The sequence below is a fragment of the Terrapene carolina genome, unplaced genomic scaffold (assembly GCF_002925995.2).
Source record: "Terrapene carolina triunguis isolate 2854851 unplaced genomic scaffold, T_m_triunguis-2.0 Scaffold85, whole genome shotgun sequence".
NCBI classification, from domain to species: Eukaryota; Metazoa; Chordata; order Testudines; family Emydidae; genus Terrapene; species Terrapene triunguis.
In genome coordinates this window covers 50,009,795-50,025,351 of record NW_020664436.1, presented here as the reverse complement: position 1 = coordinate 50,025,351, position 15,557 = coordinate 50,009,795, and the positions used below count along the sequence as shown (strand labels likewise).

General features: G+C 43.7%; 1 protein-coding gene across 1 annotated transcript in view; it reads left to right on the top strand.

Moving 5' to 3' along the window:
- LOC112112058 (vacuolar protein 8-like) overlaps positions 1-15,557 on the top strand; it is a 43,109-nt gene that overhangs the window by 24,932 nt on the left and 2,620 nt on the right. Inside the window, exons 9-11 of the mRNA XM_029911050.1 lie at positions 4,773-4,906; positions 10,147-10,275; positions 13,666-13,753. Of these exons, the coding sequence (XP_029766910.1) occupies positions 4,773-4,906; positions 10,147-10,275; positions 13,666-13,753 (351 nt within the window). The remainder of the gene's footprint in view (positions 1-4,772; positions 4,907-10,146; positions 10,276-13,665; positions 13,754-15,557) is intronic.

Sequence of the window (15,557 nt, the reverse complement as noted above, 5' to 3'; positions counted from 1 at the left end):
AAGAGAGTCAATGGCTTAGGCCCTCACGCAGGGACTGAGCAAAGGCAGGTAAACAACAAGCCCAGGCCCTCGGTTCAGAGGGGCCTGGGAGAGGGGGAGACTGACACCCACAAGTTGGGTGGCAGGGGTGACGCAGGCCCTCCCACTCCATTGTGTCCCAGCCCGGGGCCCTGGCAGCATCAGAAAACCCACTGCTGAGTCAGTGGGGATCCTGGCCGCAACACACTGACATAGGCTCTTGCAGTGCTGCAGCCAGACTAGAGTCGGCTGCCCCCGGGCTACTTCTGAACTCCCCTTCTAGAGGTACCTGGGTCCGGACGGTGTCCTCTGAGGGGTCAGGCACCATGGGGTGCTCTGGGTAACTGGCCGGGGCAGGCTAGGCAGCTCCTCTGGGCTCTGGTTGGTGTTGGGCATCAGCAGGTCAGGCCAGTCCTTGGGTCCTCTGTAGTTTGCAGGGATCTCCCAACCGGGAGCTAGGCCAGAGGCGTCTGGCCTCTCCGGCGGCTGCTCTCCAAGTGAGCTCTGGACCCCTCCTTTTCTACTTCCTGTCCTGCGCCTGACCCTCTGGGAGGTGGGCTCAGAACTTTCTGGCCGGCCCCGCACACACTGGTGTCCGGAGGGGCTCGACCCTCTCCGGGATGGCAGGGAACCACACTGCCTTGCTACAAACGCACACTGGAAAACATAATCTCAACTATACATATAAAATGATGTGGTCTAAATAGCTGTTACCACTCAAGAAAGAGATGTTGGAGTCATTGTGGATAGTTCTCTGAAATGTGCAGCGGCAGTCAAAAAAGCAAACAGAATGTTGGGAATCATTAAGTAAGGGATAGAGAAGACAGAAAATATCATACTGCCTCTATAAAAAGGAAGTATTTCTTCACAAAACACACAGTCAACCTGTGGAACTCTTTGCCAGAGGATGTTGTGAAGGCCAAGACTATAACAGGGTTCAAAAAAGAACTGGATAAGTTCATGGAGGACAGGTCCATCAATGGCTATTAGCCAGGATGGGTAGGCATGGTGTCCCTAGCCTCTGTTTGCCAGAAGCTGAGAATGGGCAACAGGGGATGGATCACTTGATGATTACCTGTTCTGTTCATTCCCTATGGGGCACCTGGCATTGGCCACTGTCGGAAGACAGAATACTGGGCTAGATGGACCTTTGGTCTGACCCAGTATGGCCGTCCTTATGTTCTTAGAATGTCACTTGAGATTGCTGCTTAGGTAGTGTGCCACTGCCACCTCCTCCTCCTGAGCACAGCTTTGCCTTTTGTGAAGCATAATTTAGCCCTACATATTTGCCATCAAACTCTATTTACACGTACGATACATGTTTTTAAAATACACATTTCGGCTGGAAGAAGGGGAAGAGAAGCCTCACACCCTGCTGTGCAGCAGTGTCCTCTAGAGCAAGCCTGTGTCTAGAAAGTCTAGGTGGGCTTCTTCACATACAGAATGAACATACTAAGATCTCATGGGAGCCTTTTGCACTGCTTGTACTAGTCCATAAGTGTAACTGTCCTTTATGGCTTCAGTAGAGGCTCTGATTCCATCTGCTGGCTGTCTGGAGGATACCCACACTGCCAGAAAAGTACTAACACAAAACAGATACCAGGGATGATGAGTGAAGTACAGTATAAGAACCTAAACAGAACAGAACTATCCCTACCAGGGTTAGCAGGAGTTTTACTTCCAAACCCTGTAATATCTGCACATTGCTTTCTGTTTGTGTGGCAGAAGGCCACAAGAGTGTTGGCCAATGAAGGATGCAGTGACAATTTCCACTAAAGAAATAGCTGGGAATCTATGATAGAAAAGCAGCTGTATTTCTATGATGGCATTTACACTGTATATAGTTTATGAAGTGATTTGGAGCCTTCAGGATGAAAGTCATTGTGACGGGTTGGATCACAGAAACCCCCTTGGGAGCTGCCCCCTGATATGCCAAGACTACTTCTATCCCTGTTTTCCCTGCCAGCTCAGGACTCCAGCATCCTGTCTTGCTGAGCCAGACACTCCCGTCTGCTCCATCACAGACCCAGGGTCTGAATTACTTGCCCCAAAGCTGCAGGTTTACCTGAAAACAGCTCACAGAAGTGTGCTTGTCTTTAGCACTCAGATGCCCAACTCCCAATGGGGTCTAAACCCAAATAAATCCGTTTTACCCTGTATAAAGCTTATGCAGGGTAAACTCATAAATTGTTCGTCCTCTATAACACTGATAGAGAGATATGCACGGCTGTTTGCTCCCCCAGGTATTAATACATACTCTGAGTTAATAGGTAAAAAGTGATTTTATTAAATACAGAAAATAGGATTTAAGTGGTTCCAAGTAGTAACAGACAGAACAAAGTAAGTCACCAAGCTAAATAAAATAAAATGCGCAAATCTATGTCTAATCAAACTAAACACAGATAATCTCACCCTTAGAGATGCTTCAGTAAGTTTTTTCCTCAGACTGGACACCTTCCAGGCCTGGACACAATTCTTTCCCCTAATACAGCTCTTGTTCCAGCTTAGGTGGTAGCTAGGGGATTCTTCATGATGGCTCCTCTCTCCCCTCTTTGTTCTGTTCCACCCCTTTATATATCTTTTGCATAAGGCGGGAACCTTTTGTCCCTCTGGGTTTCCACCCCCCTCACTGGAAAAGCACCAGGTTAAAGATGGATTCCAGTTCAGGTGACATGATCACATGTCACTGCAAGACTTCATTATCCACTTGCCAGCACATACGTAGGCCTTGGCTACACTCAGGACTTCCCAGCGCTGCGAGGGGAATAGCTTGCAGCGCTGCAGGCTCTGATTACACTCGCGTTTTACAGTGCTGTACGCGCTGCGCTCGGGGGGGGAGGGGGGGCGTTTTCACACCCCTGAGTGCAGCAAGTTGCAGCGCTGTACAGCGCCCGTGTAGCCAAGGCCATATACAGGAAGACTCACAGGTAAAACACAGCCATCTGCAGACAATGGTCCTAGTTAATGGGAGTCATCAAGATTCCAAACCACCATTAATGGCCCACACTTTGCATAATTACAATAGGCCCTCAGAGTTATATTTCATATTTCTAGTTTTAGATACAAGAGTGATACATTTATACAAATAGGATGATCACACTCAGTAGATTATAAGCTTTGTAATGATACCTTACAAGAAACCTTTTGCATGAAGCATATCCCAGTTACATTATATTCACTTATTATCAGATTTTTATAAAACCATATAGACTGCAACATCACAGCCATTATGTAAGTGTACATTTTAATTATAAATTTCTCTGCAACAGTTGATCCCTGTAACTAGCTGTCTAAAAATAAGCATTGGTCTGTGATAGTGCAGAGGTATAAGACCAGTTGTACATGTATCTAGTAGATCAATTGTTTTCATCCTCCCTCCTCCTTTTTGAAATGCCACCTATTCCCATCCCTCACTCAAACATCCCTAGTGCGATTACTGTTCCTGCACCAGTCATGGCCTAGATCTCTGAAATGTATTCAGGGTCTTTTCTTCATTCTGCCACATTAGATTTTTAAATCATAAACAGGTGTCATTTTAATTTGGTTTTACAAATATTTTAGGGCAATTCTCATGAGCAGTTTCTTCTGTATCTCCTCTGTACCGTACAGCTAAAGCAAGTACTTCACTAATACGTCTTATTTAGTACGGTGCAATTTAGTTCAGTCGGTAGGGAACTAATTTTAAGAGCTCTCCTCTCTGATCCACTCATTTTGCTCCCACAGCTCCCAGCCTGCCTTCAAGTTTGTTACTCCAGGACTGCCAAGCTGTGTGTGTGTTTGTGGTACGACAAATGAGCCCTTTCCCTTCTGTGTCAATATGTCCAAAGTCACATGACCACGTCTCCCAAATTTTCTCTCTTGGGAAGAGATGTTCAGTTATTTTACGAGACTGAACACCAAATTGGAGCAGTTTCTTGGCTTCCTTTCAAAGGAGGAAAAGAAATATCATTTTGGATGCTTTGGGACAGAAACTAGGCATGTTCTTGACAAGCGTCTTCGAACGGATGGTTTATTTATTGATTTAACATTACAAAATGGGAAGTGTTCTTCCAAAGAATCAAGGATCAAAACCTTTTCTCATTCCATCCCTTTGTACCACTCCGGCAGTGGCAGGAAACGCTAAAGCAATGGGAAAATTGTCTAGACAGGCTCTGTATCTCCAACCCCCCGCCCCCGCCACACACACATACACACACAGTCCTCGTGAACTTTAACTCATTCCAGCTAAACTCATTTCAAACATGGTTTGCATTGGTCAACCAAACAAGGCCGAAGTGCTTTCAAAGCTATATTCAAATATGGGTCCATACTACTCCTCCAGACACAGTGTTGGTAGAGGGAGACAGAACAGATAAAGCATGATTTTTATAACCTGGTAAAATACAATTTGGCCCTGCCTGGACAGGGATATATATAAAAGCAGCAAAGAGTCCTGTGGCACCTTATAGACTAACAGACGTATTGGAGCACGAGCTTTCGTGGGTGAATACCCACTTCGTCGGATGCATCCGAGCTTTCACCCACGAAAGCTCGTGCTCCAATACGTCTGTTAGTCTATAAGGTGCCACAGGACTCTTTGCTGCTTTTACAGATCCAGACTAACACGGCTACCCCTCTGATAAGGGATATATATATATATCACCATTCAGCCAAAAGTCTGTCTAACATTAATGAAAACAGCACCATAATTGTGCCATACACCTTCTAACAACATTTTACCCCACACTGAGCTGCTTTGTCATTCTTCCAAACAGTGAACATTCAGGCTGACATCATTGCTATGGACATCCTGCCCAAGCTGCTGTCTCTCCTTGCATCTAGCAATTCAGATGTTCAACAAGCTTCTATTGCACTCCTCTGGATATTATCCCAACACCCAGCCAACCAGGTAGGGATGATAGTTGCTGAATAGCAGGGGTTCTTGCCACTGCCTGGGATAAAACTTTTAATACTCCTAACTAAGTAATGCTATGGCAACAATGTTAATGTTGCATATAATGAATTACTGATATAAATACTTGATGTGCAAATCTCCATAGAAAAACAGAAAGGGCCTTCCCAAAGGGATCAAGGGTTAGCTACCGCCAGGGGCGGCTCTATGTTTTTTGCCGCCCCAAGCAAGGCAGGCAGGTGGCTTTCGGCCTGCGGGAGGTCCGCTGGTAACGCGGATTCGGCGGCATGCATGCAGGAGGTTCACCTGTCCCGCGGCTAGCTGCCGCCGAATTGCCGCCGAAGCTGTGGGACTGGCGGACCTCCTGCAGGCATTCTGCCAAACTGCTGCCCTCACGACGACCGGCAGGCCGCCCCCCGCGGCTTGCCGCCCCAGGCACATGCTTGGTGCACTTGTGCCTGGAGCCGCCCCTGGCTACCGCAACTGCACCTGGACAGTTATTTAATATTGGGATTGTGTGGGTTGAGGGGGACCCAGTGGACATTGAGTTTAGTCCTTTGTGTTGTAGAGCAGCTGTATAAGAAGAAGGTCACTCACACCAGCCCACACTCTACTGACCACTACATTCCAAGCATTGCAGGGCTAGTGACTTGGGGCTTGTTGACACTGGCAATTAACAGCGCTGCAACTTTCTCGCTCGGGGTGTGAAAAAACACCCCACTGCGAGCAGCAAGTTGCAGCACTGTAAAGCGCCAATGTAAACAGTGCCCCAGCGCTGGGAGCCACGCCCCTCGTTGAGGTGGTTTTTTTAGAGCACTGTGCGCCGTGACCGCACAAGGTACATTAAAGCGCTGCTGCTTTACGGCTAAGGGATTTTTTAGGAGGGAGGATGAATGGCAGGACACAGAATAGTATGCTGAGAGATAGAGACCATCAGGTCAGAGAAAGAAAGCTACATCTTATCTACAGTGCTCAGCATAGTAATTTTGTTAGGGCTTGTCTACACAGGGACACTCAGGAAAGTTCAAATGAATTGATCTCTTTTGAAGAACCACTAAGCTAAAGCAAACAAGGCCACTTTACTTCTGAATGAGAGCATCCACACTGGTGTTTAAGATGTGTTAATTGTCCCTTTGGGGACAACCCATTAGTTAGATTTGGCTATTTTGTTCAAGGTAGACAGCACCACAAACGGTGAAATGTTATTGCTAATGCCTGAGAACCTAAAAGCAAAACTGATTAGAAGTAGATTATACAAACAAACAAAACAAAACAAAACAAAATTGGTATTTTCTTTGTCGATGCAGAAAGAAATGCAAAAGTAAACAAATATAAGATAGTGAAAAAGCAACATCTGTACAATAATTTCCATTACAATAGCTGACGGTGTCAGTAGTCACGAGTAAGGAAATTTTAAAATAGGATTTTTAAGCTAACAATCTCTTAAGTCAGTTAGCGTTTAAGGATGTCAAGCAAAAAAAAGTGAAAGCCTATCATATGATGTAGCTTTTTACAGTAGTGACAAGATAATCTGACTACCCAAGGCTTGTTTTAGGGGCTTTTAGTGGCTAATTACTGAAAGAAATTCATGCTGGCTTGAAACTCCCACTGGGAACTGCAGACCTAGTGCTTTGTACATCAATTGATCTTGCACATTCAGCACAGCATGGTTAAAATTATGCCTCCTACAACTTAGGGCACGTCTTCACTACCCGCCGGATCGGCGGGTAGCAATTGATCTATTGGGGATCGACTTATCGCATCTAGTGAAGACGCGATAAAATCGATCCCCGATGGCTCTGCCGTCGACTCCGGAAATCCACCGCAGCTAGAGGTGGAAGCGGAGTCGACGGCGGCGCGGCAGCGGTCGACTCGCCGTCGTCCTCACAGCCAGGTAAGTTGACCTAAAATACGTAACTTCAGCTACGCTATTCACATAGCTGAAGTTGCGTATCTTAGGTCGCCTCCCCTCCCCCCCGTAGTGTAGACCTAGCCTTAGTAGTGTGCTAGGAAAGGCGAGAAGGTGCACTGCCCAAGCAGAAGTGCCTGGAGGCATGATGCCTTTGAAAGGCATGATGCTTATTATTTATTTGAATTGTATTAGCACTGGGGATCCTAGTCATGGATCTGGGCCCCATTGTGCGAGGCACTGTATGCACAGAATGAAAAGTCAGTCCCCGCCCCAAAGAGTTTACAATTTAAATAAGTGAAGTCAATGGGGTTACTAAAGTGTTACTCAATGTGAAGAATCAGGTCAGAATTTTACCTCAGTAATAAAGCTGTTAATTTTCCAAGAAAGCATCTCTTGCAGTTCAATCTTCCCCTCTCCCACACAAGCTATGCATACAACCTATCCCCTTCATGGCTTCTAAAATGTGTGTATGTCAAGTATTTCAATCAACCCCCCATCACATCCTGTCTGCGCACAGCTGGAGCATCCAACATGACCAGAGGTTCAAAGTGGTTACACCAACAATGAAACAGTCAAACCATCCAGCAGGGGAAGGGTAATATGTGGGTCTGCAATAGGACACTTGGAAGTGAAATGTCATCTCAAGGGTATATTCTCTGGTGAGAAGTGTTTGCATTTTGAAATTTATTTTAGTGAGCAAACATCACTGTCACTGACTGTTGAATGTTGCTGCATTGTGAGATTCAACTCTGAGTATCTAGACAAGGGTCTTATCCATTGTCCCTTGTTTCCCTCCCCCCCCCCCCACCCTTTCTAGCCTATTTTTCAGCTCTTTTCAAGGTTTCCTTCTCTGGCCTGGTCTGAATTCTGAGTGAATTAGAGGGACTGTTCCCTGGGAACAGCAGTAGGAAAACAAACCACAGAACAAAGCTAACATTTACAAGTAAATGAAGTAATGCTTGAGTCATTACAAATACTGGCCAATATACAATAGGGTAAAATTTATCTGCCCTTTAGTTACCGTGGATTTGATCAGATGGAATGTTTCATGGAGCCTTCATTCCTTAATAGAAAGCCTCTCTGTGATTCACTGGCTTGGCCATTGCATTGACTCATGGTGAGCATGCAACATAACACTGAATTAGCTTCCCCACTGCAAAGAGAATTCTGTTCAGGTCTGTCAAGAGCAATCCAGTCCCAAAGCCCTAAGAAAGAGGTTGGGTGTTATAATAAAGGGCCTTTTCAGCATGAGGTGAAGCCATGTTTGTTAGAGCAAGGGATCAGGGCTCAGAACACATGGGTTCTAGTCCCAGTTCTGCCACTGACTAACTTGTTCTAGGACACAAAGTAACTTTGCTTCTCTGCATCTCAGTTTCATCATCTGTAAAATGGGAATAATATTTATCCTTGGCTAGCACACTTCACTAGATGATCTCAGAGTGCTTTACAAAGGCCAGGTATCAAAATGATAAAAACAATTGCTGCTGGAATGATTTCTCTGACCAGTGTGGATTAGGATCTTTTTTCATTTCCAACTGTTTGAGTCTGGGGAAGAAGTTTGGCCAATACTCATCTGAATCTGTTCACCCATTTTCTACTGAGAATGCTGCCTCTGTGGCTCTCCCTCACTGAACAGAGGATCACAATAATGAACTTGGAATGAAATCTGGGTCTCACACATATAATTGCAAAATACTGCAGGCCCATCAGAATTTAGTGTTCTAATACCTGCCATCAGATGGGATAGTGATCAAATGTATATCCTACATGTACGAGAAAGATTGGCAGTGGACCCATTCATGTACTGCAAGAATTCATTTTTGGTCTGCACTCAATTAAAAGGCCCGAGCTGCCTCTCCTGCTGATGTAAGTTGGGAGTGGCTCCACTGAAGTCAATTGGAGTTACACAGGTTAAAAAGAGTCAAACCTACCGTATCCAAAATTGTCTTTACAGTTAATTGAACGCATTCTAGCTAGCTAAGATTAGGTGAGTTGTGTCTAAGAAGACAGGGAAAGACATTGCTAGAGAAATTCACAAGCATATATCTGTACATACCACACCCTGATTGAAACCTAACATGTAGACATCTGAGCTTGTTAAGTCATACTTTGTTCCCCGAGTTTAACCATCGTGCTATACTTTGGATTTGTCTTCTTTCATGTTTTGCTTCAGCATTTCACCTTGTGACTGTGTTTGGAATGGATGCATTTGAAGATGTCAGTCAATATCAAATGAAAATAAAATACCCCTTTTGTAACAACCTACAAATCAGGAAAGATGCAATTTAAACTGATTTTTAAAGACATCTAACTTTGATGCTGCTTCAAGGAGCCTGACATTTCCAAAACTCCAGAGTAATGTCTTTCATCTCCGTACGTATGCCGAGTTAAAGATTTAGTACATCCTTTCTAGCAAGCCTCAGTTTCTAAACAGTATGAATAAAGAAGTACATTACTGACTCTACACAAAGTACTGTCAAATGCCCAAAGCAAACAGACTGAAAGAACAGAGAAATGTTTTCTTTGCTAACCTTTTAGCTACAATATGATCTTAGGTATTGCTTGCAACTATGGATCTGATCCAAAACCGATTAAGTCAGTGTGAGAGTTTTCCCTCCAGTTCACCTTACTGAAAAACAATATATAAGTTCATATTAATACCAGGGAGACTTGGTGGCCAACAATTCCAAACTTGGAGCTAGGGTCCGATCCCACTGGTATTAGAGAAGCCTGGAAGTTCAGCAAGGGGTAAGCTTTCTGAAAGGCCTTTAAATATCAATAGAAGAGCAGAGAAACCAGTATACCATTTTGAACAGGGTCTTTTTTAAAGGAATTTCAGGAATGTGATTTTAAAAAGTGCCTGATCACAAACTGATTTTTTTAATTAGTTTGTTTAAAACAAATCAAGTTGACCATATCTGTCTAATGTAAAGGTTGCTGAATGACCTACCTCTTCCATTCACCATTACCCAGAGCACTGCCCTTCTCATTCACAATCACATGCCTCCCTTTGATTACTACAGCTATTGCTGAGCTGGCACTGTAATATTTTATAAGTATTTGATGGAATTTGTCAGCTGGAAATGAGGAGTATCAGCCAGTACCATTGGACCATCCGCCTCTCCACAGACCACCAGCATATGTTATGTGTAACAGGAGTGGTCAATGGACCACAATTTGAGAACGACAGCGCTAAACTACAGCTAGTTTAAAACAGCTGAAAGTTGAGCTGGGGTAGTCCTACCCATGACATAACATGGAGTCACATCACATGCTTTAGCACTGTCATTATCAGCAGTGATTGAATGGCTTGTTGCTCTTGCAGGACGCTCTGATGCATGGAGAGGTGCTGCAGAACCTGGGGATGCTCTTGTTAACTCACCCAACGGACCCAGGCATTGTTGGTCACACTGCCTGTATCATCAAAAATCTGAGCCTTTGCAAAACCAGACAGGTGAGTAGCAGCTTTTCTTCACAGAATTCCACACTGGAAGGCTGCACTTCCAGCTATGTCAGATAAGAGTTACTCACACCAAAGAATGGCTTTTAAAATCATAGGCAAAAGAAGTCTTACACCCTGGGCCTGCTCCTGTTCCCACTGAAGTTAGTGGCAAAATTCCCAGGAGTGTACAAGTGGGCAGGATCTGATGCTCCGCATTAAAAGTTGCGTCTTTTATCTCTGTTTCCGTAGTTACACACTATTAAATGTCGTGGAAAAAAAAGAAATATTTAACTTGTCATACAGGCCAGTGATAGACTCTCACTGTTTTAATAGCTACATTTTTCATCTAGGGCAGTGATACTCAGACCTCAGTGGTTCAGGAGCCAAATCAGTGATCAACATTACCCAAAAGAGCCACAGTACAGTGAATTCATTGTTTCATTTACTATATAAAAGGAAGGATTTTATATATATATATATATATATATATATATATATATATATATATATATACATACACACACACACACACACACACACACACACACACACACGTCAGTCATTTTGCTGTGAGAATTTATAACATTATTCTCACAGCAAAATAACTGACCAAGTATTGTTTTGTCAACTTGAATTGGTTAATAACATAGTAGAAGCAGCCTGATTGCTTAATAATTAAATCACACAGTGTTTCAATATCTTGTACTGCAAAGAGCCGCAGGAGACACATTAAAGAGCCACTTGCGGCTCACGAGCCTCAGTCTGAGTATCACTGGTCTAGGGATATGTATAGCAGGGAGGTTTCAGGCACAGAGAGATTTAGTGACTTGCCAAAGTCACCCAGAAGATCTGAGGCTGAGTGAGAATTGAATCCTCATCTTCCAAATCCTAGTCCAGTGGATTAACCACAAGACAATCCTTCCTTTTTATAATGGATGTCTGTGGCTAAATATTTGTGGGGTCCAACATTTATCTGATTTCCCTGTGTTTGGATAATATAATTCCAGCATTCCATTCATCCACTGCCAGGTCAAAAAAGTACACAAACCCCAGGCAAAAGAAAAAACAGCCTTGCAGGGGTACTGGAACAATTTGTATAGTGCAGGTGCTGAGAGCTATTGAACCAAACTGTAAACCCTGTATATGATGGCATCCACTTCAAGCCAGTATGTCCTCCCGCATCCCCAGCACCACTAATTCTAACACCTATGGTGCCTCGTATCTCTCAACCGTTTCCCAAAGTCCTGCTTTTTTCCTTCCAGAAACTTTCCTAAATCCTCCTTCCTGTCTAAAAAGCCTAAACAAAGCCAGACTTTGTAGTTCTCCTAGGCCGGTGATTGAGGAAATTCAGAAACAAAGCTAGCATAGGATGTCATGCTCTCTTCCTGGGGCTTTCAGTGCTTTGCAAAGCTTTTGCGCCACTCTTCTAACACTCATCCCTTCCCATGAGATGAAGGATGCTTCAATACATACAAGTTTAGAGTTACTCTGTATCTATTACTTTCAAGTAGGTAAGTATAATTTGTACTCTTCTGTACAGGAAAAGCCTGTAGCACCACATTCCAATAAGTCTTCTAATTACGCAGTATAAATTAACATATAGCAAATCCCATATGCTCCTTCAAATTCCACGGCTTCATGCTCATAAGCCAGGCTGTTTCTTGATAGCTAAAGAGACGAGCCATTGAAGATTAGAAGCACAGGTTTGGGATGTTGGCATCCATATGAGGAGAGATTTAAAAGCCTGAGATTAAAAAGAGGCTAGCATTGATTATTCAAATGAAAAGAAGAGGTATATAAAGTAATGTGTTACTTATAACTGCCAAGTTGCCTATAACCATCGGTACTGCCTGATGCATCTCCAGTTCCGATGAAATCCTCATCCATGCATTCATTTCCTCACCCCTTTACTATTGAGGCTCAGTTCTCTCGGGCCACCTTCCTACTTTTACAGGGAAATACAATCACATTACCCACACCCTCAAACAACTCCACTGGCTTCCCATTTGATCCAGTTCAATGTTTTTCTTGTTTTTGAAAGACCTCTCTGTGCCTGCTTTACTCTCTTTGTCCTTCCTTCAGTTGTGTTGCACTAGGTTCCTTTCTGTCTCTGCATATAATCTGATTAGTTCTGGTGCAAGAGCCTTCTTCTCTGCAGCTCTGAACTTTGGACACATTTTCCTGGGTCACTGACTCCTCTCATTTAAAACCTGGAAACCTACCTTTCCTTCCTTTTCTGCATCTTAACGTCTCCTTCCTGCTGCTTTCATTCTTCATTTAACTTTATAGAGTAGAGCATGGGATACAGCTTATGAGACAAACACTGCAATATAAAATATGTTGTATTTTATTATAAATAGAGAAAACTAGTCTTGCATTCCTCTTTTCTGTCTTCCATAACACGAGAGCACACTCATTTAAATGGGAAGATACATGTGAAAGAAAGACTTTGATATAAACCTATGGAACTCACTGTTGCTGAAGATTAGGACAAATATCTTAGCAAGATTAAAACAGATTAGAAATCTGAATGTCTAACAACAGCTTCTTCAGATACAGTATCTGACAAAAATTATAAGGTTTCACAAGCTTCATGGTTCAAGGCAGAAAACTGATCACAAGTGAGGGCCGAAAAGGGAATTTCCCCCAACCGCACATTATGAAAATCAGTTTCCTTCTGATGAACCCAGCCAGACCAGAGTCCAGTAGTTCATCATGTGTGCAACAAGCATTGAAGTTACAAATCACCAAAACCACAGCCGTTCTAGGTAGTTGTGCTATCACCTATAACAGACAAATATATGCCTCTGAACTGAAGCCCTGGAGGAAGAGTAAAGGAAGGTCCTCATTTTCAAAGTTTGCATGTTACAAGGAGATGTGTTTATATCATTTTGAGTCTAAGCATTTGTTATCTGATGAATAGGGGGCTCATTTAATTTTATAAAAGCTTTGCCGTTCACCTTAAAAAATGTTTACCATGTAGACTAAAGTGTTAGTCTTCTGCCTCAATGCACATGTAACCCCATTGACCTTAATAGTAGTGTATCAAGACCCCGTTGTCCACCCCGAGGAATTGTCCCCAAACCAATTAAGGGTCTTTGTCACAAAAAAACAAAAGCCCCCTTTATGCCAACAGGGTACACAAGTATTGTGGCTGAACTTGAATAGCAGCAGAGTCTTGATTAACCTGGTCCCCCTCACCCTATGGGCAACCAGGAAACAATTTATACAAAAAGTTATGTTCAATGGCTTAATACACATTTGCTTTGCCTAGGAATAACCCACTTTCCTGACTGAGCTGTAGAAAGCTTCCCCCTGGAAAGCCTTTTCCTGCATTCTGGAGAAGATTTGTCTTTCTGTCCTTTTTATGAGTTCCTGATTAGGTGATAACTCTTGTTACAGACCTGGCTGAATCCCCTTTTAGTGCATGGTCACCATTCTGTTGTAATGGAACCAACCTTTGGATCCTATCAGCTACCAAGCCAGCAGGGTTTGGTCACAGTCCAGACACTGTTTGTAGCTCTAGGTTGCTAAGGTACACTCCACAATGTAGATTCGCTGTCACCCTTCCTTGAGAGGCGGGACTCCACAGTCCAACCGCTCTAGGTGCTGAAACCAGTGATGAGACTTCTCAGACTTCCCCAGTCACTTACTCATGCCCCCTATAGTTCCACCTTGCCAAGGGCACCACGGTTTATAGTTTAACTTCCCAGGAACTACAGGGCAGAGTAAGGAACACAGGCTTTGCACAGGAGTCCCTAAAATCACAGTAACTTTTATCCTTGAAGCACACAGGAGTTACAGATCTTACGGAAAAATAACAAAAAGCTCATACACGCTGTCCCCTGAGTCTGTGCTCACACCTATTTGTGAGTCCTAGGCCAGCCAGTGTGTCAGCTGGGTAGGCCTCTCCTGCAGTCCTTCTGTTGTCTGGCAGTGGTCCACCATGAGAGAGAGGGTAGCTGGAGCAGGTCCTGCCCTTCGATAAGATTTCTGTGTTCTCTATCATGTGACTATCTCATATGCTGTAAAGCTCCAGTCAGGCACTTACCAAAGTTCAAACTGGGAAAACTACACTGACATGCTCAAAACGTAGGTCACATGTTTCACAAGGATGGTTATGCTGTCAATTGGAGGTCACATGTTATTACAGACATGTACAGACAGATACCAAACCATCACAACTCTCCCCGCTATCACTGTTTTATGTGCAGCGAGGAATCCAGATATTCTCTTGTTACCTTCTCACAGCTGAGAGAAGGAACGCCTGCCCATTCGCATGTCAGGAGCTCCACCCTGTAGGACCCACCAAATCAGACCAGGATCTGAAGGTTGAAATGATGGTTCCTCAAACCTCTTCCAGTGGTCTGAACCTGTCCTTGTGGCCTAGCAATGCCAATGGGATTTTCTTCCAGTGAGAAAATTAGGGCAGAGGGTGGGTTTCATGGCCCTTGGGTTTAGAAGAACTTGTATCCAAGGAAGAACTTTTATTAAAAAGTTTCATAGGATGCTAGTGTTACTGTGTATGCACTGAAGTCTGGTCCTAATGGCCCAAAACATCACAATAGCATTAGCATCCTATGGCACATTTACTAATTTTTTTCCCTTGGATACACAGTTCTCTGCAACAGGGTGTCCTAAATCCTTCTAAGCCCCAAGGGCCATGACACCCTGGAGGTAGTTTTCGCTGGCTGGATAAATGTGTTAATTTTTTTAAAAGCTTTTTTCCCCCACACTGCACCTTAAAGGAAGTAGATGCACAAAAGTATGTTTAAGCAATTCACAATGCGATATGACATTGCAAGGTTTGGCTGCATATGGAGAGCCATCATGTCACACTCCAGAGAAGTAACACACTCTTGCTGTTTGGCTCTGGTAAGACCACACCTAAAATATCTTGTATAGATCTGAGCATTTGAATGCCAGAAAGTTGTCAAAAATGTGGAGGTAATTATGAGAAAAACAATAAGCTTCTGTGTTGTATGGCATATGGTAATTCAATATATTGACTTTTTGGTCCACATCAAAACATCAGCACACGATGACCTTGCAATAAAACACATCCTGACACAATGACTCACAACATGAAGTTTTTTTGGCTCTATAAGTGATCTGAGGTCCTGTGCCCATCCCATAGACAGAGCTTGTGTGACAGCTCTGTCAAAATCAGGATGGCCCCAGAAAATCCAAGATGAGTGTCAAGCTTGACCTCTCTCCCACCAGCACAATGCATCTTGTCTATTATGGGTAAGCAGGTGGCAATTGTTAGCACTAACCCATTTTATCCTCTGTAT